This window comes from Mixophyes fleayi, chromosome 9, assembly GCF_038048845.1.
Source record: "Mixophyes fleayi isolate aMixFle1 chromosome 9, aMixFle1.hap1, whole genome shotgun sequence".
Classification (NCBI taxonomy): Eukaryota; Metazoa; Chordata; class Amphibia; order Anura; family Limnodynastidae; genus Mixophyes; species Mixophyes fleayi.
In genome coordinates, this window is record NC_134410.1 from 100,538,487 (window position 1) to 100,564,938 (window position 26,452).

Genomic DNA, 26,452 nt, shown 5'->3' on the forward strand with positions numbered 1-26,452 from the left:
CACATATTATACTTTAATAAAAAGGGCCTGTAGTTATTCATACAAAATGTTACATCTAATTATTACTTAATTACTGGGTAGCAGTGGAAGATTATAATAGGGGCAGATGGTAAGTCCATCTTAGGGCCAGGGCAATGGGTGACCCACAGCTCCTGCTCCATCAACCCAGAGAGCCCACCAAGAAACTTACCTAATTTATATCTATAGTTTGTGGTTTTTTGGGGACCCAAAGACCACATCAGGCTACAAGCCGACAGCAGCACACTGTATACATACTGTGCCAATTACGAAAAGGTTTTCATTTTAAAACTTCTCAGATAAAGGAGCTGGACCTCCAATAACCCATCAAGCCAGTTTCATTCTCATTTTGCTGAAAGCAAATTACAGGTGGGTGACTTTCCAAAATATTCCTAGAATTCAGGGGCCAAACCCATATACAATATGGTGCTAAATATATTGGTTTCTTTAGTTTCTACTAAAAGGTCTTCTCTTATTGGCAATTTTATATAATATACCTGTCATATATTGCACACTTTTGACTGTGATGTCCTTCCAGCCCATAACAATGCAGTCGAGGTGGCAGGCGATCCTTCTGTAAGAGTCATGGAGAGAGAGATCCTGGGTGTAGTTTGCCGTTTGGCCTTTAATGGATTGGAATTGCATCTGAAAGGGTGCGTCACAAAAGGTGTACAGTAAACGTTCAACAGAGCTATTTCTCTGCAGGATGTAAGCACAATACTGGTGGTTCAAGTCTAACTTGGGAAGAGAAATGTCAAAGGTACGAGTATTACAGTCTCCTACATATAGTATTGGAATAGTACAAAACCGTATCATAATTTTCATACCCAGTACACTGTACAGGCCCATCATTCAATACAGTCCAATTATCCAGAACAAATTGTAACTCCTGTACCCACAATACACCATAAACCATCATTGTGCAAAAAGCACAAGTTGTGGTGAGTGCAGTTACTCAATCAACTTATTTTCCTCTTGTGTTTTGTTGATACACATTTGACCATTGGGCGGTGCTTATCAGGACACACTTGCAATAGGAGCTCGGTCAATGATTATAATCCAGTTGCCTCAGCTCCAGTGAACTTCAGCCAACTGTAGTTCACTTATGCTCTATGGAAGAGAGGCAACTAGGATGCTACCAATGAGTAAGTTCCAGATGCAAGTAGTTGAGGATGGTTAGCAGCCCTGTTTTCCACTACATATCTCACACTATTTTATTAAGTGTGTCACAATATAAAAGGTTGTGAACCACTACTATAGAACACGTGTAAGTGTAAAACAGGCCTGAATCACTTTAAAAGGGGTTTATTCAATAAAATAGTGAACAGGGTTTCCATGAGCTACAGCTATGCTTTAAAGCATATAATGGCTGCTTGCACCATGTTACAAATAAGTCACAATATTTAATAGGTGGAAGCCATAAACACTAATTGCATTTAAATACCAGATAGATACTTACCCAAAATTCTCTGCATTTGTTAAGATAACACTGCAAAGACTGTCCAAGCGGGAGCAAACACTTCCGTACATCCTCTGCCAGCTAACAAAACAGTAGTTAGTACATCAAGTTTGGTTAGTCATTTTGTAACATTTTGGGGCAGATTAAATTCAGAGAGGTGCCACCGGACATCACCAAGATGTCCAGCTGAGCAAACCATCTATTACGACTAGGAATCTCCGTTCATGTTTCGGTGCACCTCTACGGTGAGCAAGGAAAAGTGAGTTAGGATTCCTTACTGAACCTTGCCTTGATGTGTCTGCAAGAGACATCGCACAGGATTGAATCTCCCCCTTTGCATGTGACTAAGAGGTGCTTGTAAATAGAATTCAAAACTAGTATTGAAAAGGGTATTTCCACCCAAAACTCTTTTATTACTTGCCCTAAAAAGTGCTGTAACTTCTGCTTGTCCCCCACTAAGGGGACATCCGAGGAGAGGTGCCCTGTCAAATAAACATAGTGCTAGAAACTTAATCCACTGTTTGTATTTGAATTCTCCCTTGCAGAGCCAGAAAGTAGCATTAGTTAAGGAGAATTCACTCCAGTCTGTGCTCTATGGGGTACCTAGCATGGGATTCACACTACTCTGCAAGTGGTGGTATGACAGGTGAATATCTATGGTGAAATTGTCCTTTAAATCACGCAAATTATAACATGCACACAAACACTACAGAATTTTTAATGTTTTTCTCATTTTACAAATTTTAGATCATATGGGGTAATTTTTTCAAGACTGTATGTTGAGGAAAACCATTTGGACAAATTCACAGCTATTACAGCAGCAAAAAAAATAGTTTATGTACAATTGTGAATGCTAAATGTACAAAGCATTAACAAAAGTGTTCACAACAGGACCCCCATTTTTTTAAAAAAAAATATTTAAAAAGAGAGAATAGTGCTAAAACTGCAAAACTGTAGAACTTGTGAATAGGTTGTTCTATATACTGATTCATTAAGTAAAGTAAAGCAAAAAAATTGAGTAACTTTGAACCTTGGCAAAACCATGTTGCATTGGAGGGGTAGTTAGATTTAAAATGTGAGGACAGATTAATAATTGGGGTAGGGTATGTCCTAGATCAGCTTTAAATGTCAGTGTAGAAATAAAGTTATCAAGTATTTGTGTCCTACATGAAAAAACAGCCAGTATTTTATGTGCAAAATAATTCATTTGTACCCTTTGCATTGTAACATGGTTTTGCCAAGGTTCAAAGTTACTAATTTTCTTTCTTTACTTTTCTTAAAGAATCAAGCCTGTTGTGTCCAAGACTAGTAAATGTGAAACAAAACAAAATAAAGTTACACATGCTAATAAGCTGCACATTATGATATGTAGACATTAAAGATTCACAACCAGTTTGAAAGTTTCCATTTATTTCTAATGATTTTAAGATCACTTATTAGACCAATGAATATAAAGCACAATAATGGATACAAAGGAAAGAATAAACTCAAGAGCAGGCTTTAATACCCTGTGACTCTCCAACCAGGCTTTCTGGTACAGCCCCTCCAAACTTTGCACCTCGCCCAGAAGGACATCAGTTTGTGCTATAAGTGAATCTTCTGTTTCCCGGAGAAAACTCCCTTTTATGTTGGGAGCGATGAACTGGTGAAAAACCAAAATGGACCCATAATTCTTAAATAGAAAAATGCAGCACATATTTAAGATCCATTAATAACGATATTGCATTTTATTTGTCTTCAATGTTTACAATCACTATTGTGATAAGGCATTTTACTCCCTCCTTATTAATGATGCATTTTAAATAACTCTATGCTGCTACAAGAAAATAATCTCCATGATTCCCAGACATTATTCTAATGGTCAGTAAAAGCATTGTGCATCCCTTTAAACACCTTGTTCTACCTATCCATGTGCCATTATGCCCATTAATGGCATCACCCTTACGTTAATGTCAATGCTTAACGTCTTTACTGGTCCCATATTGGAATATTAAGTGGATTAATGCGAGAATCAAATACATGTGCAATAAAACTATAATTAATGCTTGTTTTGCCTTTACAATACACACGTGTAGTGCTCAAATAATGAATATAGATGCAACAGAAGTCTGTAAGGGAAAAACAAAACAGTAGTCCGAGTATAATAAATATTGGGTGGGGATAAAAACAAAAAAAGTCAAAACACACAAGTGGTCCTCAATGTCCTGATTCTAATACAAAGACTATGCTTAAATTTGTGCATTTTAGCTTATTAACAGAGGATTCAGACATCCAGAGGTGGACATTTTAAATATTTTGCAACCTTGTTCATGTCCACTTTACCAGGCTTGGATATGTGGCAGGATAACACAGGGATTTTCATCTCCTATGGTAGGGCAGGTAACCTTTGATAAATACCTGCGGCACAACATTATGTATCACCGCGTTATACGGTGATACACAATGATAGTTACCGCAGACCGCTGCCTACTAGTGATAGACCCCTCTGACTGAAGTCAATAAGCAGGGCAGAGTCATTGCCTTTGTTCTGGAGACATGAAGCCAGTAGTTACCACAGGAAGACTTCAGTAGGAGGCACAGGGTTATATTTATTATTTAAACACGATCAATTTCATTCCCTATTGCAAAGATAAGGAATTAAATATTGTGACTATTAAAGTTATGCTTTTGGAACAGTCAAAAAAACTGCTGTTCCTGTGAAGACCTTCCTCTTGTATCCTCCATGGTCACTATTGCAAAGTGACCACCTTTGCAATAGTAACCAGAGAAGAGAGCCGGTAAAATGCGGTGACTGATCCAAAGATCCCTCTACCTCAATGCTCTCCCCATAAGCTTCAATGATTAATGCCCGCATCAGCGTGATTTTTGGAACTTGTTAAATTGTGCTAAACAACAGTCCCCATATTAATATATTTCAACTACACTTAAAAATGCGGCTATTTTCGGGGGGCTTAATGTAAAACTGATTGATAGATAAGCCCCCCCAGACATAACTGTTGCAGGTGAAAAGAATTTACATAACATTAAAAAGATAAATTAATAATTCATATAGTTGAGTATAACCGTATAGATTTTGGGGGTTAATGTACACTTCGCTGTGTCTTTCCACATGCCTAAGTGTTTATAAGTTAATGAATATATAAGTATTATTTACTATTATAAAATGTATCTTAAACACTTCATTTAATTTCATCTTTGTCACATTGGCTGTACTTTGTACTAGGTGGAAGGGGTCATGATAGAGGGTCCTGCTTTAGATCGGTTTATGGCAGTACGGAGACCTATAGTGTGTCCATACAGAGATGGTATACATTATTTTATCACGCAGGTCTTTTACTTTTAAAGTGTTTTACCGAGTGTCTTTACCGACTAGTTGTGGATCATTACTACATCACTGGACATATGGTGCCACACTTATTCCTGCTCTAGTTACAAAAAAAAATATGAATTATCACAAGCTATTCGACTCTTTGTTCAGTAGTGTTTTAAGCATGTCGGAGGTATTGTCATTTCTAAAAGTACATCTGTTTCTAGTACATACGTGACGCAGCCAGCAGCAAGTTGTCCCCAAGAACTGTAACCAAACACCGACAACTATGGTGTACCAGTATTAGTTCTATGATTTACTGGCGCCCATTTACAGTACCTCTGCCTGCTCCAGGCCACATTTTTCCTCCAAAGTCTGATTGAAGTTGAGTTGCCTAGCGATAGAAACTTGGCCCACCAAACCAGCAATGACGGTGACAGATTGGTTTATCTGTTTCTTGGACTTTTTCAACATTGATGTAATGTCACTTTCACAACCCTGTGCAAACAAAAGGCTAGTTGGCATCGGATGATGCATCTAATGTATTCAGACTGCAACGGAGGTACAAAATTAAAGCAAAAAAAAAAAAAAAAAACAGAACTTACACAACAACACTAAATAAAGTGAGCATATTGCTGTCAATACCCTCTGTCCTGTGCACATAACACATGAAACTATACTTAACTTGAGAAACATTGCAACGTTTCTATAACATCTCACTGTGAAGCTTGTTAAAAACTTGTTAAAACTAAAACACTGACAACTTCTACTTCACAGCATGTCAAGTTAATGAGCAGTTCTCTTAAAAAGTCCTTTTTGTTTTATTACTGGCTATCAAACTACTTCTTTCAGAGCCATGGAAACCAAAATACTTTGCCTAGAGATGCAGCCTTCAAATACAGGAGAGTGGATCATTACTTACATGAAGAAGAAATGCCACGCCGCCCCCCAGCTTCTTTACTTCAGCAACCAGCTGCTGCTTGAGGTATGATGCCTGGGCTTCTGGGGCACTCAGGAAACTATTCAGCATCCGGACAGATACAGCCATGTGGCTGAAAGCAGAGTATACTCTGATTAGATGATCTTGGATGTTCACATCTCCAAGTTCTACAACAGAGGAACACAGGACATGTTAGTATGGGACCTACAGGAATACATACTTTAACACATTCCATCAAAATTTTCAAGAAACATGACTACAGAACACCTACACCCCCGACCACAAACACACAACTGCAACCATAATTTGTTTTATATCTATTAGCCTTTTGTAATATTTTGCATATTCAATTGTAATCAAGGTGCAAAAAAACAAATAGAAAATATAATTTCTATTAAATTTTCTTTGACAGTCTTGTGGCCGACCCAAAAAAAAAAAGAATACACCCCCCAGTGGCCGACCCAAAAGAAAGAAAGCACCCCCCCAGTGGCCGACCCAAAAGAAAGAAAGCACCCCCCAGTGGCCGACCCAAAAGAAAGAAAGCACCCCCCAGTGGCCGACCCAAAAGAAAGAAAGCACCCCCCAGTGGCCGACCCAAAAGAAAGAAAGCACCCCCCAGTGGCCGACCCAAAAGAAAGAAAGCACCCCCCAGTGGCCGACCCAAAAGAAAGAAAGCACCCCCCAGTGGCCGACCCAAAAGAAAGAAAGCACCCTCAGTGACTACCACACAAAGCATTAAAGCTAACCCCTGGAACACACTGTACCACTCGTAACAGATGCATATTACTCAACCCACAGATGGGCTGATTCGGCCTACTTGTGTTTGCTCAACCTCCAGTACAATGGTTTGCCTACTTGTGCATTAGCTTTGCTTATTGTGACAGGCTGCACCTGGTATTTCTACGATTGCCTACCATTATATGTTGTCTTGGCCTCACCGGCCACCAATGTGCCTAGGGATAACTCTGTGCTAACCCTGCCTACATTTTGTTGACTCGCCTATAGTTTAGGGCCATTTTAAGTTCCTATTCTTCCCCAGTCGGTTAGCTACCTAACAAGTTCCTCACACCTTATTCAGATACCTTTTCCTCTTAGACTCTATGCTCTTGCAAGCTATTTCCTCCTTTCAATTCTGTCTTCATGCCTTGTAATTGCTGTTCTGTATTTATAATTGTAATGTCCAGGCCCCCAAAACAGTGCTTATCCAAATTTGTGTACACACCCTTCCCAATACTTATCTCCAATGGTGACCAAGTGATTCTTGGACAAGTTTAAAATATTTACATGAAATTGTCCTATCATGCAGGGTGGTGATTGCAGCTCACTGGACTGAAATGGGGCCCTGTCGTTTCTGCTACTTGGAGAGATCTAGAGTTCTGGGTAAAAAACTCATGTTAGGACAACATCTCCTTTAAGAGTTTTGGCATTTGAACTTAGAGCCAGGGCTTTAACTAGGGCTGTGTTAGACAGGCAGCCGCCAAGGTTGTACAGCTGGAGGGGGGCACACGGTTATGAATATTTAAGATTAATTGATTTACAGATTAGGGCTAGCGGGCATCAATCTTGCTGTGTGCCCCAAGTGCTAAAATTTCTAGTTATAACTCCGCTTAGGAGATATAGGAACTGGAGTGTGTTTATTCTGCCCAACTATAGAATACACAATACATTACAACTCCTATGAAAGCATATGCTCACCCTGCTGCTCATATGTTTGAAGAACATTGCTTGATGTAGATATTTCATGAAGGTCAGTTAGCAGTTGAAGAATTAAGCCCTGAGAACATTCCTCCTTGCCCAATAGCTCTACCTCAGATGTCACCAGTTGCTTGCAGACTGAAGAAAAGGTAGAACTGGTGATAAATGTGTCAGTGGGCACTGCAAGACAAAACCACCACATGGGTCACTAGTACAAACGCTTTAAGGACATACTGTATCAGAGGACCATCATGTGTAGACCTGTTTTTCTGTCATTCAGAAATGGGATATGATTGATGGGATTCAGGTAGACAAGGCCTATTTTACTGAGCGCAGACTGTAGAGACGATAGAGATTGGGCAAACAAATAAATGGCTCAATTTTTAGTTTTATCCTTTGTTCTATAATATACAAGTTACTATTTTTCCTTTTGTATGCACATGCTTGATCAATACTTTACCTTTTCCTACTAGAAGACCAGAAGTCTGTCTGGAAAGTGAATTCCTTCCTCTGTGGAGAAAAAAACCCCAAATAAAATATAATAAATGAACGTGAACAAGTTTTTTAGGAATACACCAAGGTTCAAACATACTGTACTTTGTGAATTTAATTTTCTATTCACTATGTCCTTCACCAACCCTCACCCATGTTAATAATCTTTCCAGTGTATGTCATCTTGGAGTGGACAGGAACTGCAGTATTTTATCCTCTCATCCAGGTGGCAAGTAGAAAAGACTATATAGTCTAAACTGGATGTATGATACCAACTAGAGATATATATAACAATTGGGTTTGTTTTTTTTTTCTCTTTTTAAGAAGTATTGCAGGTTGTGGACAACTTTGTGTAATCACCCAGCAGAGATTTGTTTGGGATTTACCAATAACACCACTTAAAATGCTTTCATTTCCTGTTCTTGAAAGTGACCTGACTTCAAAGCAAGCAGATCAAAATAGTAGGGGAACAAAAACAGTGCAATTCAAAAAGGTCTTGCTTCATAAAAAACCCGAAGAGTGTTGTGGGAGAGGGTGGGGCAAAAGGTATGATCAGTTCACCCATCTGTTAACGACCAAGGGCTAGATTTATTAAACTGCAGGTTTGAAAAAGTGGAGATGTTGCCTACAGCAAGCAATGAGATTCTAGTTGTCATTTATTTAGTGCATTATACAAAATGACAGCTAGAATCTGATTGGTTGCTATAGGCAACATCTCCACTTTTCTAAACCCGCAGTTTAATAAATATACCCCCAAGTGTTGTACATTTTGGTAACTGTTCAAGATTTAGATCCTTTAAACTAGAGCCGGGATTGGGAAGAATCTTAGTCAGTAAAATCGGCCACAAGATCAAAATATGGTCCATTGACCCTTTGTATGTAGAGCAACAGTTTACTTCTGCCAAGAATGGTCCACTTGTCATCAGACCACAAAACCAGTGCATTGCCATGGGGAAGTCTGATCCAATGGCACATGAGTACTGTCTCTAGAAGTGGAAGAACAGAGATCTACAGGGATAAAACAAGTAAATGTGCATTGTACAATGAGTACTCACAACCAGAAGTGTCAGGCACAACAGTGTATTTGCTCCTGTTATTTGCGGGAATCACATTACCCCATTGTACATGTAAAACAAATGCAGAGTTTAAGCACACAGATTCAATGTCCCATAAAGCAGCTACAAGATAAATTACAGTTACTGATGTTTGAAAGTACACACCCATTAAGCTTAAACCAATGTAAATCCCATTGGTGCTGAAATTACTGTAAGTACTTTATGTCCATCTTAATTCAGCAGTCAATCACGTTCAACCTATTCTTTTACGGATTAGTACAGTTCATTCGGAAGATGATCAAACAAGATCCCAGCAAGGCAGTTGAAAACTTGTCTTCGTAGTGGTGCAAAAAAATCCTTCCTGGCCCTATAAATGGAAAATCTGAAATTCTTTGGACTAGCCACTACAAAAATGCATTGTGACGACTTTAGTTGGAGGAAGGCCTCTGATCCATTTTAAAATCCATGCAATGAATCTGCCACCACCTCCTCCTTCGGTAAAGCGTTCCTTATTCTGCCTTCCCTTACAGGGATTAGCCCATCTGTGCCGATTGTGAAAAGTCTAAGTATTGGTTTTCTTGTCTGTCCGCAGCCATGGAGCACTCTGCGGCTACAGACATAAGTACTACTTGCTTATAGTTTTTCTAGGTAGAGCTAGCAGTGTCTGCAGTGCACTCACCAACACCAGCAATGCACAATAGTGCACTCAAAGGATAGGTTTCCCCATCACCTGTACATAATAGCTCCTAGGTGTGTACTGACCTGATGTAGTTATACATACTAAATTAGGGTAGAAACCTTTTAGCTCCATAAAGATAAATTTGTCTAGTCTTCATAATGTAACCATTCCTTTCTAATTGATAAGGTTGCCCCTATCTGAGCGTTCATGAATGTTGCCATGCCCTTTGTGTAAACAGGTGCCATAAACTGTACCTTATGTTCAGGATGTGGTCTGCAAGTGACTTATACAGCAGCATAATTATGTCATTTTAAGCAGTGTAATTTTAGTAGCAGTAATGAGTGCTGCTCTTCTGTTTACTGTCTAATAGAAACCTTTAGGTTTGGATCTTACATTGCCCTCGATTTCAAACATTTTCAGCCTTGCCATTTGTCACGAAAACATGCTTCATCTATAGGTTTGACATCCACCAAAACAGGGACTGTTAGAGGTATGTGTAAATGGAACTATCCCAATGTGTGAACCCAGATGTGATAATGGGCGCATGGCTTAGAAACCCCCAGAGTGTGTCTTATGCATGTTCAGATATTGCTTTTTTAAATGTTGAGGAATGATTCTTCCATTCTGAAATTGTGGGTTTTTATCATACCTATACAACCCAAATGGATAAAATGGCATGAACACAACGACTTGTTTGGATGCGGCAAGCCTCATGAGGATCCAGAGGTCATGAGACTATTATTCCTGGCGACATGGTAAAGGTGGTGGGGCTAAAACCTGTGTCAGCCAGATAGAGGATAGAAATGTAGAGTTGGGTGAGGCAGTCCCAGATAACCAAATTACAAACATCTGGATGACCAAGAAACTGGCCTCAGTGACAGCAACATACAAAAAGTGGCTGCAGGTAGCTAACCTTTATGTTATAAAACATTAGATGTACAATATTTCCTGTATTAATACTAGGAAATACAATACTTTAACTTTTGCCATTATAATAGAATAGTTGATTATGCTACAGGTCAAGCTGAATATTTTATAGTGCAGAGAGGCGGGAACCAGGGTGCTTGATGCTCTGCATTTACCATGCATTGGCCCCCATTAACTCCATGGGCTCCAGGGGCGAACGCAGGATTTAGATGGGGGGGGGTTTCCGCCCCCCCCCCCCCCCCGAAAAAAAATAATATATATTGCGAGAGGGAGATACTGCGCATGCGCAGCAGCTAGATTTCGGTGAGTCTGAATTCTACAGCAGCCGCGGCGCTGTCAAGCAGCATCCGCGGCAGTGCTGTATTATACTACAATACAGCACTGCCGCGGACGCTTCTTTGACAGTGCCGCGGCTGCTGTACAGTACTGTTGGTTCGCGGAGGGGAGGGGTTTCTGGAGAACCAAAAACCCCCCCTGCGTGCGCCACTGGGCTCTGCTGCGCAGCACCTGCTGGAATAATGGTAGTTCCGCCACTGCCTTGTGCAGTTCTACCATATGATATAGTAACTATGATGACTCATGCCCTAAAAGACTGGCCTTTTAAGGTAATACAGAGTTCTGAATCCAGGTGACAGTTTGTACATAATAAAATGGGGGTACTAGTTTGTGAATGCCACATTGTTAAGGTTTCAAGCTACAAACTTAAGGTAAACCTCAATGATTAAATGTGTATGTAATTATGTGACAATTCATATTCCCTTTTTTTAATATTTGCTTCTACAGTCCTATATACTTAAATGTATATACTTTATTTTAACTAAGCTGTTACAGAGTATACTGTATCCAGATTCATGTTCTATTCAAGTCATATTGCAGCTGTACTCTAGCAACATACAATTGCCATGCTTTTGTGTAACGTTGCTATAAATTATAAAATACACACACATACGCTGCATTTTACCATGCAAGGATACTGACAAAAATAAAATAAGATTAAAATGGGAAAGAAAATCAGGAGATCCCAACTAGCCTGCCTACATTTATAAAAAAAAACAAAAAAACCACAAGGCAAATAATGTAAATATGTATTCACACAGTAATGAGAAGTAAATTCAATGTTTCTATACTGTCAGCTGAGGAAAGTAGTCACTCAGGCATCCAGTCTTTTACAATAACCTCTAATCTCACCCTCGCAGACTATCCTCATTGTGCCCTCTATACACTGCCCAATTATGCCCATATCACTGGTGAATAGCTTGTTCTGACAGGTGCATTGTGTCACCAGTATCACAAAGCCACAGCATTCAAATAGAGCCTACTGTGTTAGATAATGGCACTTAAACTCGTGTTGACTGCTTTTTCCACTTGTTACAGTAAGCAAAGTGACCTTGATTAAACTGGGTGTTGGGACCTCACTGCTTGTAAAAGTTTTCACGTATTCCAATTATCCATTACTTTCCATATGCTACTTTCTCTATATGGTTGCTTGTTTGAGAATTTAGTAATACTATAAAAAAATTACAAATTAAAAGTAAAAAACTAAAGATCAACGCAAAACATAACTTTAAGCTGCAAAACTGTTAGGCCTATTGCTATTAAATAAGCTTTTTATTCGGAAGTACTCGGATGCCCCAGGACTTAAGCTCTAGGGTAGTAAAAGCTTATCAGTATAACCGTCAAAGTTAACGGTCACAACAGGAGTCAGGTCAATAATAGAGAGTATACACAGGACAGAGCTGGCCAGCTAAAATGCAACACACGGACACTATAACAGCAGGGAGGTAAGCCCTCCCAGCCTTAAATACACCAAGTGGCCAATCAGAAGTCAGCCCACTAAAAGGAATAATTTATCCCAGGAGATGTAGAATTAATTCTATATTACCTGCTCATACGCCCAGCTGCCACAGATTCTGGGACGCAGTAACTAACCATTGAATCAAAAGAATTTTATGGAAAAAAATATCCATACGATTGTCGCATGCACGATAAACCTTGTTTGCGCATGCACAACACCCCTGCAGTGCAGCTGGCTGGCGATGGCCTGGGGGCGGGAACGTGGCAGGGTGCGGAAGGGTGACTCACTGGAAGAGGTAGAACAGGACAACACCATCCACGCCACCAGTAACTGACTACTGCTGTGCTCCACACACAGTGCTCATGCTGGCAGCTGACTGTGTGTGAGACTGACGGGCCTGTATGTGATTCTCTAGCTGGCTGCTACTGCAGGGGTAAAAATCAGAGCTAGCAATGTGAAAATGCTTCCAGGAAATCAAAATAGCATTATAAAAATAGCAAAATACCAGATGAATGCAACGATATATTTATCAAAGTTCGTCCACTGTTAGATATGTTGTCCGAAACACTTGCAGACGTCACCAATGCAACAGAATTCCAGGCTATTGACGAAATGATCATCGCTTTCAAAAGGCGACAGAGCGGTAAACAATGCTTAAAATTCGAAACCCAAAAAGTGGGGCTTCAAAAGTATGGGTGAGGGCATCTCAAGACGCATGCGTCTCAAAATTTGAAATGGACCAAAAATCCAACTCCACGATTACAGAATTTGGTGTGATTGGTGATACTGTCATAAGACTATGTGATGGATAAGAAGATAAAACCACAAGCTGTTTCTGGATATTTTTTTTTACCTCTATACTCATCGTTAAAAATTTGATGGCAAAAAAACATTTTGCTTGTTAGTACAGTTAAACAAAACAGACTTAAAGATTCTGACGCAGGCGCGTCAACCCTAAAACTTTACCGAAATGTTTTAGAACAGGCCTGTCCAACCTGCGGCCCTCCAGGTGTTGTTAAACTACAAGCACCAACATGCTTTGCCATTAGACAACCTGTTGATAGCTGGAAGGGCATGCTGTGACTTGTAGTTTCACAACATCTGGAGGGCCGCAGGTTGGACATGCCTGTTTTAGAGAATCAAATTCGGCGGCCACATCAACAGACAATGTGACAATTCCACTGTGGGCAGATTATTATTATTATTATTATCATCATCATTTATTTGTTAGGCACCACAAGGTTTCCGCAGCGCCGCACATAGTACAAACAGTAGACTATACAGGGTATAACAGTACAGAACAATAAACAAAAGTACCAATACTTCAGAAACTCCAGGCAGGCAGATGCAATAGACACGGAGCAGAAGAACGGGTAAGGAGACAGGAGGGAAGAGGGCCCTGCTCAAGCGAGCTTACATCCTAAGGGAGGGTTAAACAGACCAGGCACAAGAGGAGCCAGTTGAGAGAATGGGAGAGAGGGGAGAATGAGTGGAGGAGATGGGGGTTAAGTGGATGGTTGGCAGGCTTTGAGAAAGAGGTGAGTTTTGAGTGCACGTTTGAAGGAGCACAGAGTAGGAGAGAGGCGGATGGAGCGAGGGAGGTCATTCCAGTGAAGGGGGGCTGCACGGGAAAAGTCCTGGATTCTGGAATGGGAAGAGGTGATCAGAGTGGAGGCGAGGCGGCCGTCATTGGCCGAGCGCAGGGAGCGGGTGGGAGTGTGAATGGAGAGGAGGTTAGAGATATAAGGGGCAGTAGAGTGGGAGAGAGCCTTGTAAGTGGTGGTGAGGAGTTTGAAAATAATTCTGTAGGGGAAGGGCAGATAATATTGTTCATATAATCTCTACATATGCAGGAATAGAGCCGCAGCTTTGTAAACTAAAAGAGTTTGCCAAAGTAACAAGGCTGTTTGCTGTCAACCAATAGAAGTTTATGGGGGAAGAAGCAGTTTACGATTGAATGAGGGTAGTGAGCAATCATCCTATCAATTGTCAAAAATTTTACCATAGGATTGTCTTCCGCTTTCTTGGAAACCGAAATGGCCCATAGTGAACGCACAGATCCTTTTTAAAAATAGCGAGAAATTAAACACGAGATTACTAGAATCCAAAGCGGGAATTGCAACATTAATTTAAATGGGCGAAAACACCAAAAAAAAGGGGGAAGGCCTTCTAAATCTAATGTGGAAACACCACCAAAAATCGCAAAAAGCTGACAGAAGGTTTTACCTGAAATAAGATTGGATGAGGTTGGACATTATCCCCCCCAAAAAATTATCTTTAAAGTCCTCCACAATACCACGACAAAAACTGTACCAGACACACTCGCTACATTTGCTGAAAATGCAAAGATTCAGTGTGTCCAGAATCATTTCATACTTAAACACCGAAGATCAACGTACACATATGTGGCTGGTTAATTTCTCCGGCTTTTCGACACTCAAGAAATTTTTTTATACATTAACAAAATATGGTTGCCTTTTACTCTGGAACTGCAGGCCTATGGCCATCTATAACCCAAGGTACCATTTGTAATAAAATAGAGCAGTGGTCAAAAGTGAAAATTTACAAGTGGCAGTATGGAAAATATAAGTGAATGGAATTTGATAGTTTAACAATCAAAGTGGCCCACGTCACCCACTGAAATAGAGTAAATGTTATAGATTATTTTAGGAGATGGCCGTACTGGTGCCCAACACTTAAGGAGTTTATCTTTGATCATCAAGAAACATCTACAGTATTGTCAAGCTATCTTTTTTTGTTTCTGGAAATGCTTGAATGCAGTTGCATTTTTATAGGTTTTCTTGATCTCATTTGCAGGTAGGTTTTTCAGATATAACAGTGTCATGCTAGTCAAAGGAGAAGAAAAACTCAGAAAAATGTTCCAACCAAAAATGTTGCATTAAATCACATTGTGCTTTTAAAACAAAGTGCATCTTTAGGTGTGGATTTCTGCCAAATCAAGCATATAATATAGTGTAATAAGTCATTGTGGGCAGCACGGTGGCTTAGTGGTTAGCACATCTGCCTCACAGTACTGGGTCATGAGTTCGATTCCCGATCATGGACTTATCTGTGTGGAGTTTGTATGTTCTCCCCGTCTTTGCGTGGGTTTCCTCCGGGTGCTCCGGTTTCCTCCCACACTCCAAAAACATACTGGTAGATTAATTGGCCGCTATTAAATTGCCCTTAGTCTTTCTCAGTGTGTGTGTGTGTGCGTTAGAGGATTTAGACTAAGCTCCAATGGGGCAGGGACTGATGTGAATGAGTTCTCTGTACAGCGCTACGGAACTAGTGGCGCTATATAAATAAATAGATGATGATGATTGCCCATATGTTCAATGATTCAAGATTAGACTTGCCTTTTAGGAGATGGCTGTTTGGACTCGACCTCCCATGTATCAGTAGGGTCATAAAAAAGTTCATCTCCACTGGTATCAAAGCAGCCCTGTGGGTATAAAAGTGTCAAATTATTTGTACTGTACCAAACAGCAAACTGACCACCACCCACCAAACTTACTTGATAGAGCTCTCTCATGCACGCCAGTTTCTCTTCAAATTTCTCTAGATTCCACATAGTGGATATGCCCAAATTTGTGTTGGAGACTTTGATGTACACAGCTTTTTCTTCACCATTCAGAGTAGGTGGGTCATATCTGAAAAGCAGTTTTACTGCAGGTGAGGGGGGCTTGTCCAAGAAGGTTACTGTATGTGCTAATACTTTGAGACACGTCACCCCTGGTACTGGACTCAAAGATGAATAGCAGAGCTAATCATTCCTTGTCTAACATAGCGCTTAGCCATCCATTGCCAATAACGAAGATATTGTCATAAGAATGGGCTAAGGGTACCATCTCCTGGGGTTAGACAACTGCACTTCACTCATTTCAGACAGATAAACCACACCAGTCCTATAGTTTAAATAGCCTCAGCTAGTTTTAGTCACTAGCATGAAAACAAAACCCTTGCCATCTGGCTTCTAAATACATAGGGACTCTCTCTCGAAAGTGAGGAACCTAGTGTGCCACATATATACAAACAACCAAACTTACAGATCACAAAATGCAGCATATCTCAGGAGCCATCTGACCTCTTCCCCAGGTATTCAGAGATCCTTTTAGCAGCCTTTTAAACAGCAGCTCTTCAAGTGCAGCTCCTGATTACTAGCAACTTGCTAGCTTGTTGGAAAACCCAAAATGGGTCTTAACTGGAGCCCGCCTTCTCTCTCCTTTCATACCCTAGGGACCCTTACCAACTTTTCCAACTGCTGGGGTTTTAGAGCACATAAGTCAGCCTAGAACACATACCTGCCATCTGCCACAATATACATATTCCCACTATAAGGCCAGAGATGTGTATTTTTTTGACACATCAAGGACAAAAAGTGGACAAAGTGGTTTGTATTTTACAGGTTGGTTTGTGCCAGCAACCCCTTTAACCAGTTAAAATAGAGTGGTGGGAACAGAACACTGCAAATTTAAGGGATAGCACAAAGTCATAGATCTAGGCTGGTGTCCAATTATCAGTTTTGTCAGATGGAAAGGTCATTTCCAAAGATACATTTTTTGGGAAAATGGCAAAGAATAAGAGTTCAAATTTAAGACCCCACCTGGAAAACACAGTCTGTCTGTTCAAACTTTTACTGATCGTGTTGGCTTCTTGCAAAGTGATGGAAAGTTGAAGAGCCGTCCACTGTTCCTGTTCTGAAGAGAAAACCTGTTTGAAAAGCAATTTTCCTGTGCACAATAAGGTCAATAGCAGGAATTGTACATTTGCTGGGCAATGATTGGTTAATTTGTGCTTGCAGTGCTTCCCAACCTTTGAATGTTGTGACTGATGTCATGAGAAAATAAAGTGTTGCCCCATCATGTTAGTGATTGTATAAAACAATGACAGGTATAGAATCTTTTACCTGAAAATTTATTTATAATAGTTTATCCTGTAATTTGCACCAACCCTAAAATATACTAAAATTATATTTAAAAGACAACTTCCTGTCTTCCCCACCTTCTTACAGTCTTCAGCAGTGCTCCTCATACTAACTGTAGGGGGTGGTCATCTTTGTGTGTAGTGAAGTCACTTTTTTAAATACGTTTTTGAATAACCACTTTCCAGATAGGAGCTGCCATACCTGTACATGTTGCATGCACTCATTGATCAGGGGTGTAGCATACGCTCTGCCTCAGTATACTGAAAGGCAGCACAGAATTATATTGTACATTCTTCACATTTTTATTTCAATTGTGTGCAAAGGTAAAAACTTTTGACATGGGGCCAAAACATTAGTTTTTTACAAAGCATGCCACATCTTCTACGTGGTTAGTGATTCATTGACCTAACAGGGTATGTTACCATTTAGCTTAAAGGCAATTATGTAAACGTTGAAGGCAAAAGAGCTAGAATTTTAGTATCATTTTTATATATTTGTTAATCCTTTAAGATATACTTCCAATGATTTAGCAAACATGATCTAAATAGAGATGGGAATAGATACATAGATAATTTCATCCAAAACTAAAAAAATATTTTTATTTCAGAAAACTATACTACCTTTTTTTTTTTTTTTTTTTATTAGTTTTTACTTATCTTTCACCTGTCTCCAAACCCACATTACACTCACCTCTTCAAAACAATTAAAGCTCACACTTGCTAAGTTTGTTTCTAACAGGCCAAACATTAAGAAGAGTGTGATGTGGGATTGTTAGACCCACTAGGGACACTAGTAAATGAAGTGTGGAAGGAAGCAAGTTATTTTTATTTTGAACTCCACCTCCGCAAAAAGTGCGTTTTGAGGTTAGTTATTCCTTTAAGTGAACAAACCCTCTTTCAATACATCTAGACAGTCGTGACACACATTGGAAACATTGCCCATCATAAATTTAGAGTGTACACTACTTGGAAATGATGTACAATTGAGAGGCAGTGATTCACTCTATTTAATCTGATAAACTTTTGATGTTTGCTGCATGACATGGCCAATATATAAATTCCACCCTTGCTCAGTAATTGACAAAAGGGGTTCATTGGTTGTCCACCTATTCCTCCAGGTTGTAGTCTCACTAAGCTACGGAGACCCTAAAGCTGGTTACATAAGCTGTACTGGAACCCTCATCACCTATCCCTGTTTTTTGCTCTTTCTTCTGATTAATTGACCAATTAGCAGAGATGTATGGTATTGTGAAATCAGCATCACTATGTCTTAGCATTCAGTCTAGAAGGAAACGTGTTTGGGGTGTGACGTGTTTGTGAGAGAAACCCCTTTAGTGTAGGAAACCCCAAACTGTTTGGAAATGTCCAATGTTTGGACAACTGTGTTTAACTGTACAACATCTGAATACTTCCATCAATAAGCTACATATGCTGCTTCCTACCTATGCACTACTTCTCTTAGTGCACTGCACATTGCAACTAGGTATTTCTTTAAATTCCCTAAAAATTTGTTGTCTTTTAGTCTTACATCGCAATGTTTAACAAATCGCTTTTAATTACTGTCCTTTCATGGCATTATCTTTAGAACTAAATCATCCTTCCTGCAACACATACACCTCTGTCCATATTGCCCCTTCATTACTGCACTCACCTGTAGTTAACACATGAACTTTTGTACTAATTCTTTTCGCTAACTGGAACAGCCTCATCCTGTTGCCAGAAAATGAAAAAAAGCACACATTGTACAATCCTCTCATCTATCTTTCTCTCTCTGCTTCTATTAACTGGTGATATATCATCTAATCCTGGTCCCCCATACTCCTCCAATACACCCCCCCCCCAGAACACTACCACAATCCAGCTAACCTCAAACGCATCACCAGTCTCCCTTCTCTTCCAAAGTCCTTTAACGGTGCCCTTTGGAATGCACTTACCTCCATACATGACCTCTTCCTCTCAAACAACCTCAACCTTCTGCCAATAACTGAAACATGTCAAACAATCAGACACTGCCTCATCTACAGACCTTTCACAAGGTGGCCTCCATGTCACACACACCCCCAGTCCTGGAGACAGACAAGGAGGTGGGGTTGGACTACTTTCCCACAGTGACAGGACATTTGATAGAACTAGGAATGTGTATTTATATTTCACATCTTTTGAAGTACATGCTATTCAGATTTTTAATCCATTCTCTATGTGTGTTGCTGCGATTGCCCCCCTGGGTCGCAACAGCAATTTCTTCAAGATTCCTCTGCTTGGCTCCTTTATTTCTCATCTTTCAATATTCCCACCATCATCCTGGATGACTTAAACATCCCCATTGCTAATCAACGTTCCAATGCTGCTTCCAAACTACTCTCTCTAACCCCCTCCCTCGGCCTCTCCCAGTGGGATAAATGTTCTACTCATCAGGATGTCCACCGCCTTGATCTTGTTTTCTATAGACTATGCTCAGTTTATGCTTTCCTTAACATTCCATTTCCCCTCTCAGGTCATCACCTTATCAGCTATATTCTCACCCCCACTACTTTAACCTCTCTGTTGTAAAACTCGACCAGGCCTCCTCATACCCACAGAAATCTTAACTATTAATCTTCAACAGTTTTCCACCTCTCTCCAACACCTTCTTTCCCCAATCTCTACAATCTCCTCCTTCCGATATGACAGTACCTCATTTTCCCCAAACCCTAGCAACGGCCCTTGATCATGTGGCTCCAGCGACTCTTCATACTCCACGTCTACTTCAAAGTCAGCCATGGCACACTAAAGTAACAAAATCTTAAATTTTTTTCCCATAAAGCAGAACGTCACTGGTGTAAATCTTGTAACTAATGATTTCTTCATATATACGTCTATCATGCCTATCAAAATGCACTGGACACTGCAAAACATGCTTCCAATTGCTCATCTCTGCTCAGAGTTCTAACCCCAAACACCTTTCAACACATTTAAGTCTCTTCTCAACCCTCTCATCCGCAACCCTCTGACTACTATCCGTGCCCAGAATCTTGTTTTCTACCTCAAAGACAAAATTGTTAAGATCAGACTAGAAATGGTATAATCTTCCACGACAAGCAATTGGCTCAATTCCTTCCCAGCCATGTCTCCTGTGCTTACTCCACCTCTAACTAAAAATCTGTAATCTCTCTACTGGTAGAGAAGTGGCAGTATGGCATATCAGCGCATATCAGTCCACTTCCATCACTGATCCAAGTAAATACAATAGAAGGTATATTATATAGTGCTTGCGTCTGTTGTGGTCACTCACTTTCTGCCGATATGCTTCTTTTTCCTCTCTGCTGTATTTTTTCCACCTGTCTAGCGAGATTGTCCTTCTCCAGTTCTAGCACCTGTATGAGTTTACTGTGGTTTATGCCCATCTCGCATGTCTGCAAAAAAGAAAAAAAAATGGAGACGTTCAACATCTGATTCAATGCGGTAGAATCTGGACAGCACTTCTAGGCATGTGTCAAGTGCCTGAGGTGGCGAAGGAAAATGTAATCTTTAAACATTTCCATAACCATTTGCCTATATACATACACAGCCCTTGGCTCGGTCAAAACGCGCTCGTGTCAAAGTGCAATTTATATTAGCTGGTTACATTAGGGAACTTTTTTCCTATGCTGATGAACGCAGAAAACAAAGCAAAAAAAAATAATTCTATAATACAATGTATGGGGAAGTCAATGTTCGCCAATGCAAAATTCTACTCAGATTGTCCCTTTAAATCATAAAATCTAGCAAAAAAAGTAGACACCACACATTTAGTGTTCTGCAACATGGCATTATACCCCTCCCCTCAAAATCTTCTGTCTGGGACAACTGCCTCAGTTATCATCTAGCTCTTATGGACAAATCTATGATAAGGAAGCCAAGTTTTCATGTACCAATATTCTACACATTGGTTTATTCACTACATTTGTGCTTCAAGACTAGCCAAAAGGACTGCTACAACAAATACAAAAGTATTCAAAAACATACTGTAAGATGCATCACCAGGTAACTGCCGTGTCTGTGGGACCACTAGTGCAACACGTCATAGTCACAAGCTGTCTACTTACGAAAAAAGCAAGCCACACAAGATTGTCTTACAGAAGGACTAGGGAAGATGGTGCAAAAGTATATATCCCCATAGTAACCAACTTTGACTGATAGAGTACAAGATAAAACAATGAACGCAAACAGTTTATTGCTCGCTTTTAGTTACTGTACTGTATATTTACAAGTGTGTACAATGTTAATCAATCACTCCCAATGGCTGCTGGTATGAATTAAAGAATTAGCAAATGTTTGACTCAAAACCGAGCAAGATATTAGAGATAAAATTGGCAATTGACCAAATAGGTCACCAAAACAATTTGATTACAAAAGGATCATTTTTGGCTGGCTTGTAAGTGCACTTGAAAGATGGCTACCACCATAGACCACTGTGACTGCACTAACAGGCAGTTGGGAACCCAGAACAGATATGGTTGCTCTGGCCAAGTGGCCCTGTTTCCTGCAATTTGGCCAGCTATTTGGACCAAGCGGCATGTTTGCACCATTTGTGAACACCTTTAGAAATACATTTTTAGTTTAGATTTCCAGAATTTTAATATATGCAGCTTTATATGGATATTATGCCATCGTAGAATAAATTTTCTTCCAGAGGAGCAGGAATTGCCATAGAATATAAATCTAAATATACATTGTTAATGACAAATATACCCCCCTACCATTTAGACCACTCACTGGACAATGGGTATTATACAAAACATACATGTACAGTTTGTTATAAACAAGGTCTTAATTTTGCATAATTAAAGACTGTATATGGACAATATATAATCAAACTAAAACCTAGTAGCTAAAGAGAAGTAATGGTATCCTAACCTATTACTAAGCTAAAGTAGGCCTACAGTTCTAATTCTGATTTTCATCCAGAATATGCAATCTGTTAGGTCAGTTACCCCACTGGTGTGTGTGATCATCAATGCTACAGTCATGGCCAAAAGCTTTGAGAATGACACGAATATTGGTTTTCACAAAGTTTGCTGCTTCAGTGATTTTAGACCTTTTTACCAGATGTTGCTATAGTGTACTAAAGTAAAATTACAAGCATTTCATAAGTGTCAAATGCTTTTATTGACAATTATATTAAGTTTATGTAAAGACTCAATTGCAGTTAAGATTTCTGTGGGTATGAGGAGGCCTGGTCGAAGACCTCTGCAATTCACCCTGGCATGCTGTCAATCAACTTCTGGGCCACATACTGACAGATGGCCGCCCATTCTTCCCTAATCAATGCTTGGAGTTTGTTAGAATGTGTGGGTTTTTGTTTGTCCATCCGCCTCTTGAGGATTGACAAGTTCTCAATGGAATTATGGTCTGGGGAGCTTCCTGGCCAAAGACCCAAAATGTTGATGCTTTGATCCCCGAACCACTTAGTTATCACTTTTGCCTTATGGCAAGGTGCTCCATCATGCTGGAAAAGGCATTGTTCATCACCAAACTGTACTTGGATGGTTGGGAGAAGTTGCTCTTGGAGGATGCTTTGGTACCATTCTTTATTCATGGTGGTGTTCTTAGGCAAAATTGTGAGTGAGCCACTCCCTTGGCTGAGAAGCAACCCTACACAAGAATGGTCTCCGGATGCTTTACTGTTGACATGACACAGGACTGATGGTAGCTCTCACCTTTCCTTCTCCAGACAAGCGTTTTTCCAGATGCCCCAGACAATCTGAAAGGAGATTCATCAGAAAAAATTACTTTACCCCAGTCCTCAGCAGCCCAATTCCTGTACCTTTTGCAGAATATCACATCTGTCCCTGATGTTTTTCCTGGAGAGCAGTAGCTTCTTTGCTGGACTTCTTGACACCAGGCCATCCTCCAAAAGGCTTTCCCTCACTGGGCATGCAGATGCACTCACACCTGCCTGCTGCCATTCCTGAGCAAGCTCTGCACTGGTGGTGCCCCGATCCCACAGCTGAATTAACTTCGATGCTTGCTGGACGTTCTTGGGCACCTTGAAGCCTTCTTCACAACCATTGAACCTCTCTCCTTGAAGTTCTTGATGATCTGGTAAATGGTTGATTTAGGTGCAATCTTACTAGCAACAATATTCTTGCCTGTGAAGAACTTTTTGTGCAAAGCAATGATGACTGCATGTGTTTTCTTGCAGGTAACAATGGCTAACAGAGAAAGAACAATGATTTCAAGCACCACCCTCCTTTTAAAGCTTACAGTCTGTTATTCTAACTCAACCACCATGACAAAGTGATCTCCAGCCTTGTCCTCATCAACACTCACCTGTGTTAACGAGAGAATGACTGATCTGATGTCAGCTGGTACTTTTGTGGCAGGGCTGAAATGCAGTGGAAAGGTTTTTGAGATAAAGTTCATTGTCATGGCAAAGAGGGACTTTGAAATTAAATGCAATTCATCTGATCACTCTTAATGACATTCTGGAGTATATGCAAATTGGCATCATAAAAACTGAGGCAGCAGACTTTGTGAAAAATAATATGTGTGTCATTCTCAAAACTTTTGGCCATGACTGTATATAAAAAGTTCAACTTCTGCCAAGGAAGGTTCTCTCACTGAACGTTAGTTTTCATTCTGGATTAATGGCCCTGTACCTTTATCACAAAATTCCCCATGTCTGTTCACAATGATCAATACAAATATGGTCAGGACTTGACAGGGAAAGGGCGCAGGGGGTTGTGGTGCTCAGATATAATTCTTCCATCACGGAGCAATCCGCCTGAATGTTGTGACATTCTGCTTTAAATGTAGAAACCTATTAACAATACTAAAACTCCCAAATGTAGAAGCATAAGCTTTACCGCTGCAAGCAGACCAATATAAAAGCAGAAAATGGGATAAACGTACTTGGCTTGATGAGCTTAGTGGAGGCAAGTGCTCCCTATTGCTTGTGGTCTTGTCCTTCTGGCTTCTCTTTAAGCTAATCCTCTTAACTTGTTCTTCTTCCTGTCCAATAATACATAGTACGGTTACAGAATGCTCAGCAAAGGTATGATTTCTCTAAAGAATACACTGAAAGAGCTACTGAAAGAATTTTGAGTGTAAAAAATACAGTGTCCTGACCAATTGTATCTGGCACTACTGTATAGCAAAATTTACGAGACTTTTCAGGCTGTTTAACATTAACGGTCAAATAGCAACTACATTTTTGTAAGTCTTAAGATAAAAAAAAAACCATTGGGGACACATTCTGGTATTACTACAATGCAAACTGCATTCAGCACACAAAATTGTGTTTTAGTTGCGTTAGGAAATCCCTATTTCCAGCCCTTACGCCATTTTTACTTTTTAAAGGTGTTATAATTATATAAATAGGTCTGTAGAAAACGTTGGTCATTGGGTTGGCACTCATGCTTGTCAGATTGTCTGTGACTAAAGAGCCTTCTATTGGACCAGCTATTCCTACAGCAGTGCAGCAATATTCAGTTTTGTCTGACTAATGGAAATTTATCATGCAAACATTTTGAGAACTGAGGGATGGATTAAGCCAGAGGGAAAACCAAAATCTTTGGTGTGGGGACATAACCATTTTGATTACTGAGGGTTAACAGAAGGAGTAGGTGTGATAATGTACAAAGAAGTGTTATGAGGGGGCAGGGATAAGGGATCAGTTTAAAAAAAGAGAGGGGGTGGAATTAGCTCACTCTCTTGGTCCGGGACAGCAATGGATGAGTATTGTCGATCTTCCGGTCCTGTCTTTTATTTGTTGTTGCTCATACCCCCCCTTTTTCTTTATTGCCCCAGTTATTTTCCCCTCTTTCACTCATTTCTTGGGCATATGCGTTGCCCCTTTCCAGAACCCCCACTAAAGGGTATGGTTATTTCTCCGATTGGGGTGGTGCCTAAGACACTTGGGAAAAAGTCTCTTGGGAAAGCTACATTTTTTTCCTAGCAGCAGTTGACTGAGAAACTAAAGGAGGAGACGCCGTACTGTCATGTAACACTTGAGTTGTCATCTTGCTCACCAGTAGCTCCTTGCATCTCTTCAGATCTGGGTCAGTTGGAAACAAAGAGAAGACATAAGTCTTAAGCAGAGGATCAAGCAGTCGCCAAAATGTAGTGATCCGATTAAGATTTTGATCAGTCTTGGACTCTGACATACTTAGCATAATTGCTTTGTTTTATCTCCTCCTTCAGTTTCTCAAGCTGCTTTTCCAAAAGTCTAATTAAGGGAATCACTTGACTCAAGCTCGCAGTGTCTGAACTCACTTCACAGGGGACTACTTCGAATGGTTTCAGCACCTTGCACAACACGGAAAGTATTCTCTAGTGCGCTTGACTAAAATACATCCCCCCTCCTTTCCCAATGTCATGGCTTGTGTAGTAAGCGTGGATGGCTTTCTGCTGCTCTTCCATCTGCAGAAGCATATACAGGGTGGAATTCCACCTTGTCTCCACCTCTTGCTTCAGTTGGTGGCAGGGCAAATTAAATTGCTCTTGTAGCTGCTGCAATCTCCTACACGCTGTTGCCGAATGCAGGAAATGTCCAGATATTTTACGGGCCACAGACAGCTTCTCCTGCACATCCCTGTCATTTTTTAAAAAGCTCTGCACCACCAAGTTTATTGTGTGAGCAAAACAGGGAATGTGATGGAATTCACCCAGCTGTAATGGTCTCAGGATATGTCATTTCTGATAACGCCACCAATATTTTGAGGAGAGTCCAAGCGGGATAAGCCATGTTGCAATGACATCCCTTAGTTTTTGTAACGGATTGTCAGCTGTATGCCTCTTAGTGAAGCCGGTGATACAGAGTAGCCTGCCTCTGACAAATGTACTTGGGTGCATGCTGCTGCTGTTCCTGTTGGTGAAGGCGAATCACCAACCCAGTGGACTGTCACAGTCATATAATCTTTAGTTTGCTCAGTTCCGCTTGTCCACATATCTGTGGTTAAGTGTACAGGGGGTAGAATGGCATTTTGTAGTCCAATAATTACATTTTTTTTTTTTTTACGAACCTTCTGGTAGAGGTGAGAAGAAGCTTTTCTACTGAAATGGTGTCGCGATGGAATTTGGTAACGGGGACACAAGACCTCTTTAAAACCAGCTGCATTAACAGTGGATATTGAACACAGATCTAATACTAGCATAGTCGCTATGGCGTGTGATCCGCTTTGCGACTGGGTGACAGCT

General features: G+C 40.3%; 2 protein-coding genes across 2 annotated transcripts in view; one reads left to right on the top strand and one right to left on the bottom strand.

Moving 5' to 3' along the window:
• PSMB7 (proteasome 20S subunit beta 7) overlaps positions 1-26,452 on the top strand; it is a 979,390-nt gene that overhangs the window by 800,106 nt on the left and 152,832 nt on the right. The gene's annotated exons all lie outside the window — the stretch shown is intronic.
• The window catches only part of LOC142101665 (kinesin-like protein KIF14), a 92,805-nt gene that overhangs the window by 692 nt on the left and 65,661 nt on the right, over positions 1-26,452 (bottom strand). Inside the window, exons 18-29 of the mRNA XM_075186058.1 lie at positions 24,167-24,265; positions 20,565-20,685; positions 16,974-17,067; positions 15,885-16,020; positions 15,727-15,812; positions 7,880-7,929; positions 7,420-7,599; positions 5,707-5,891; positions 5,124-5,282; positions 2,985-3,119; positions 1,478-1,558; positions 516-663 (exon numbers count right to left, since the gene is read on the bottom strand). Of these exons, the coding sequence (XP_075042159.1) occupies positions 516-663; positions 1,478-1,558; positions 2,985-3,119; positions 5,124-5,282; positions 5,707-5,891; positions 7,420-7,599; positions 7,880-7,929; positions 15,727-15,812; positions 15,885-16,020; positions 16,974-17,067; positions 20,565-20,685; positions 24,167-24,265 (1,474 nt within the window). The remainder of the gene's footprint in view (positions 1-515; positions 664-1,477; positions 1,559-2,984; positions 3,120-5,123; positions 5,283-5,706; positions 5,892-7,419; positions 7,600-7,879; positions 7,930-15,726; positions 15,813-15,884; positions 16,021-16,973; positions 17,068-20,564; positions 20,686-24,166; positions 24,266-26,452) is intronic.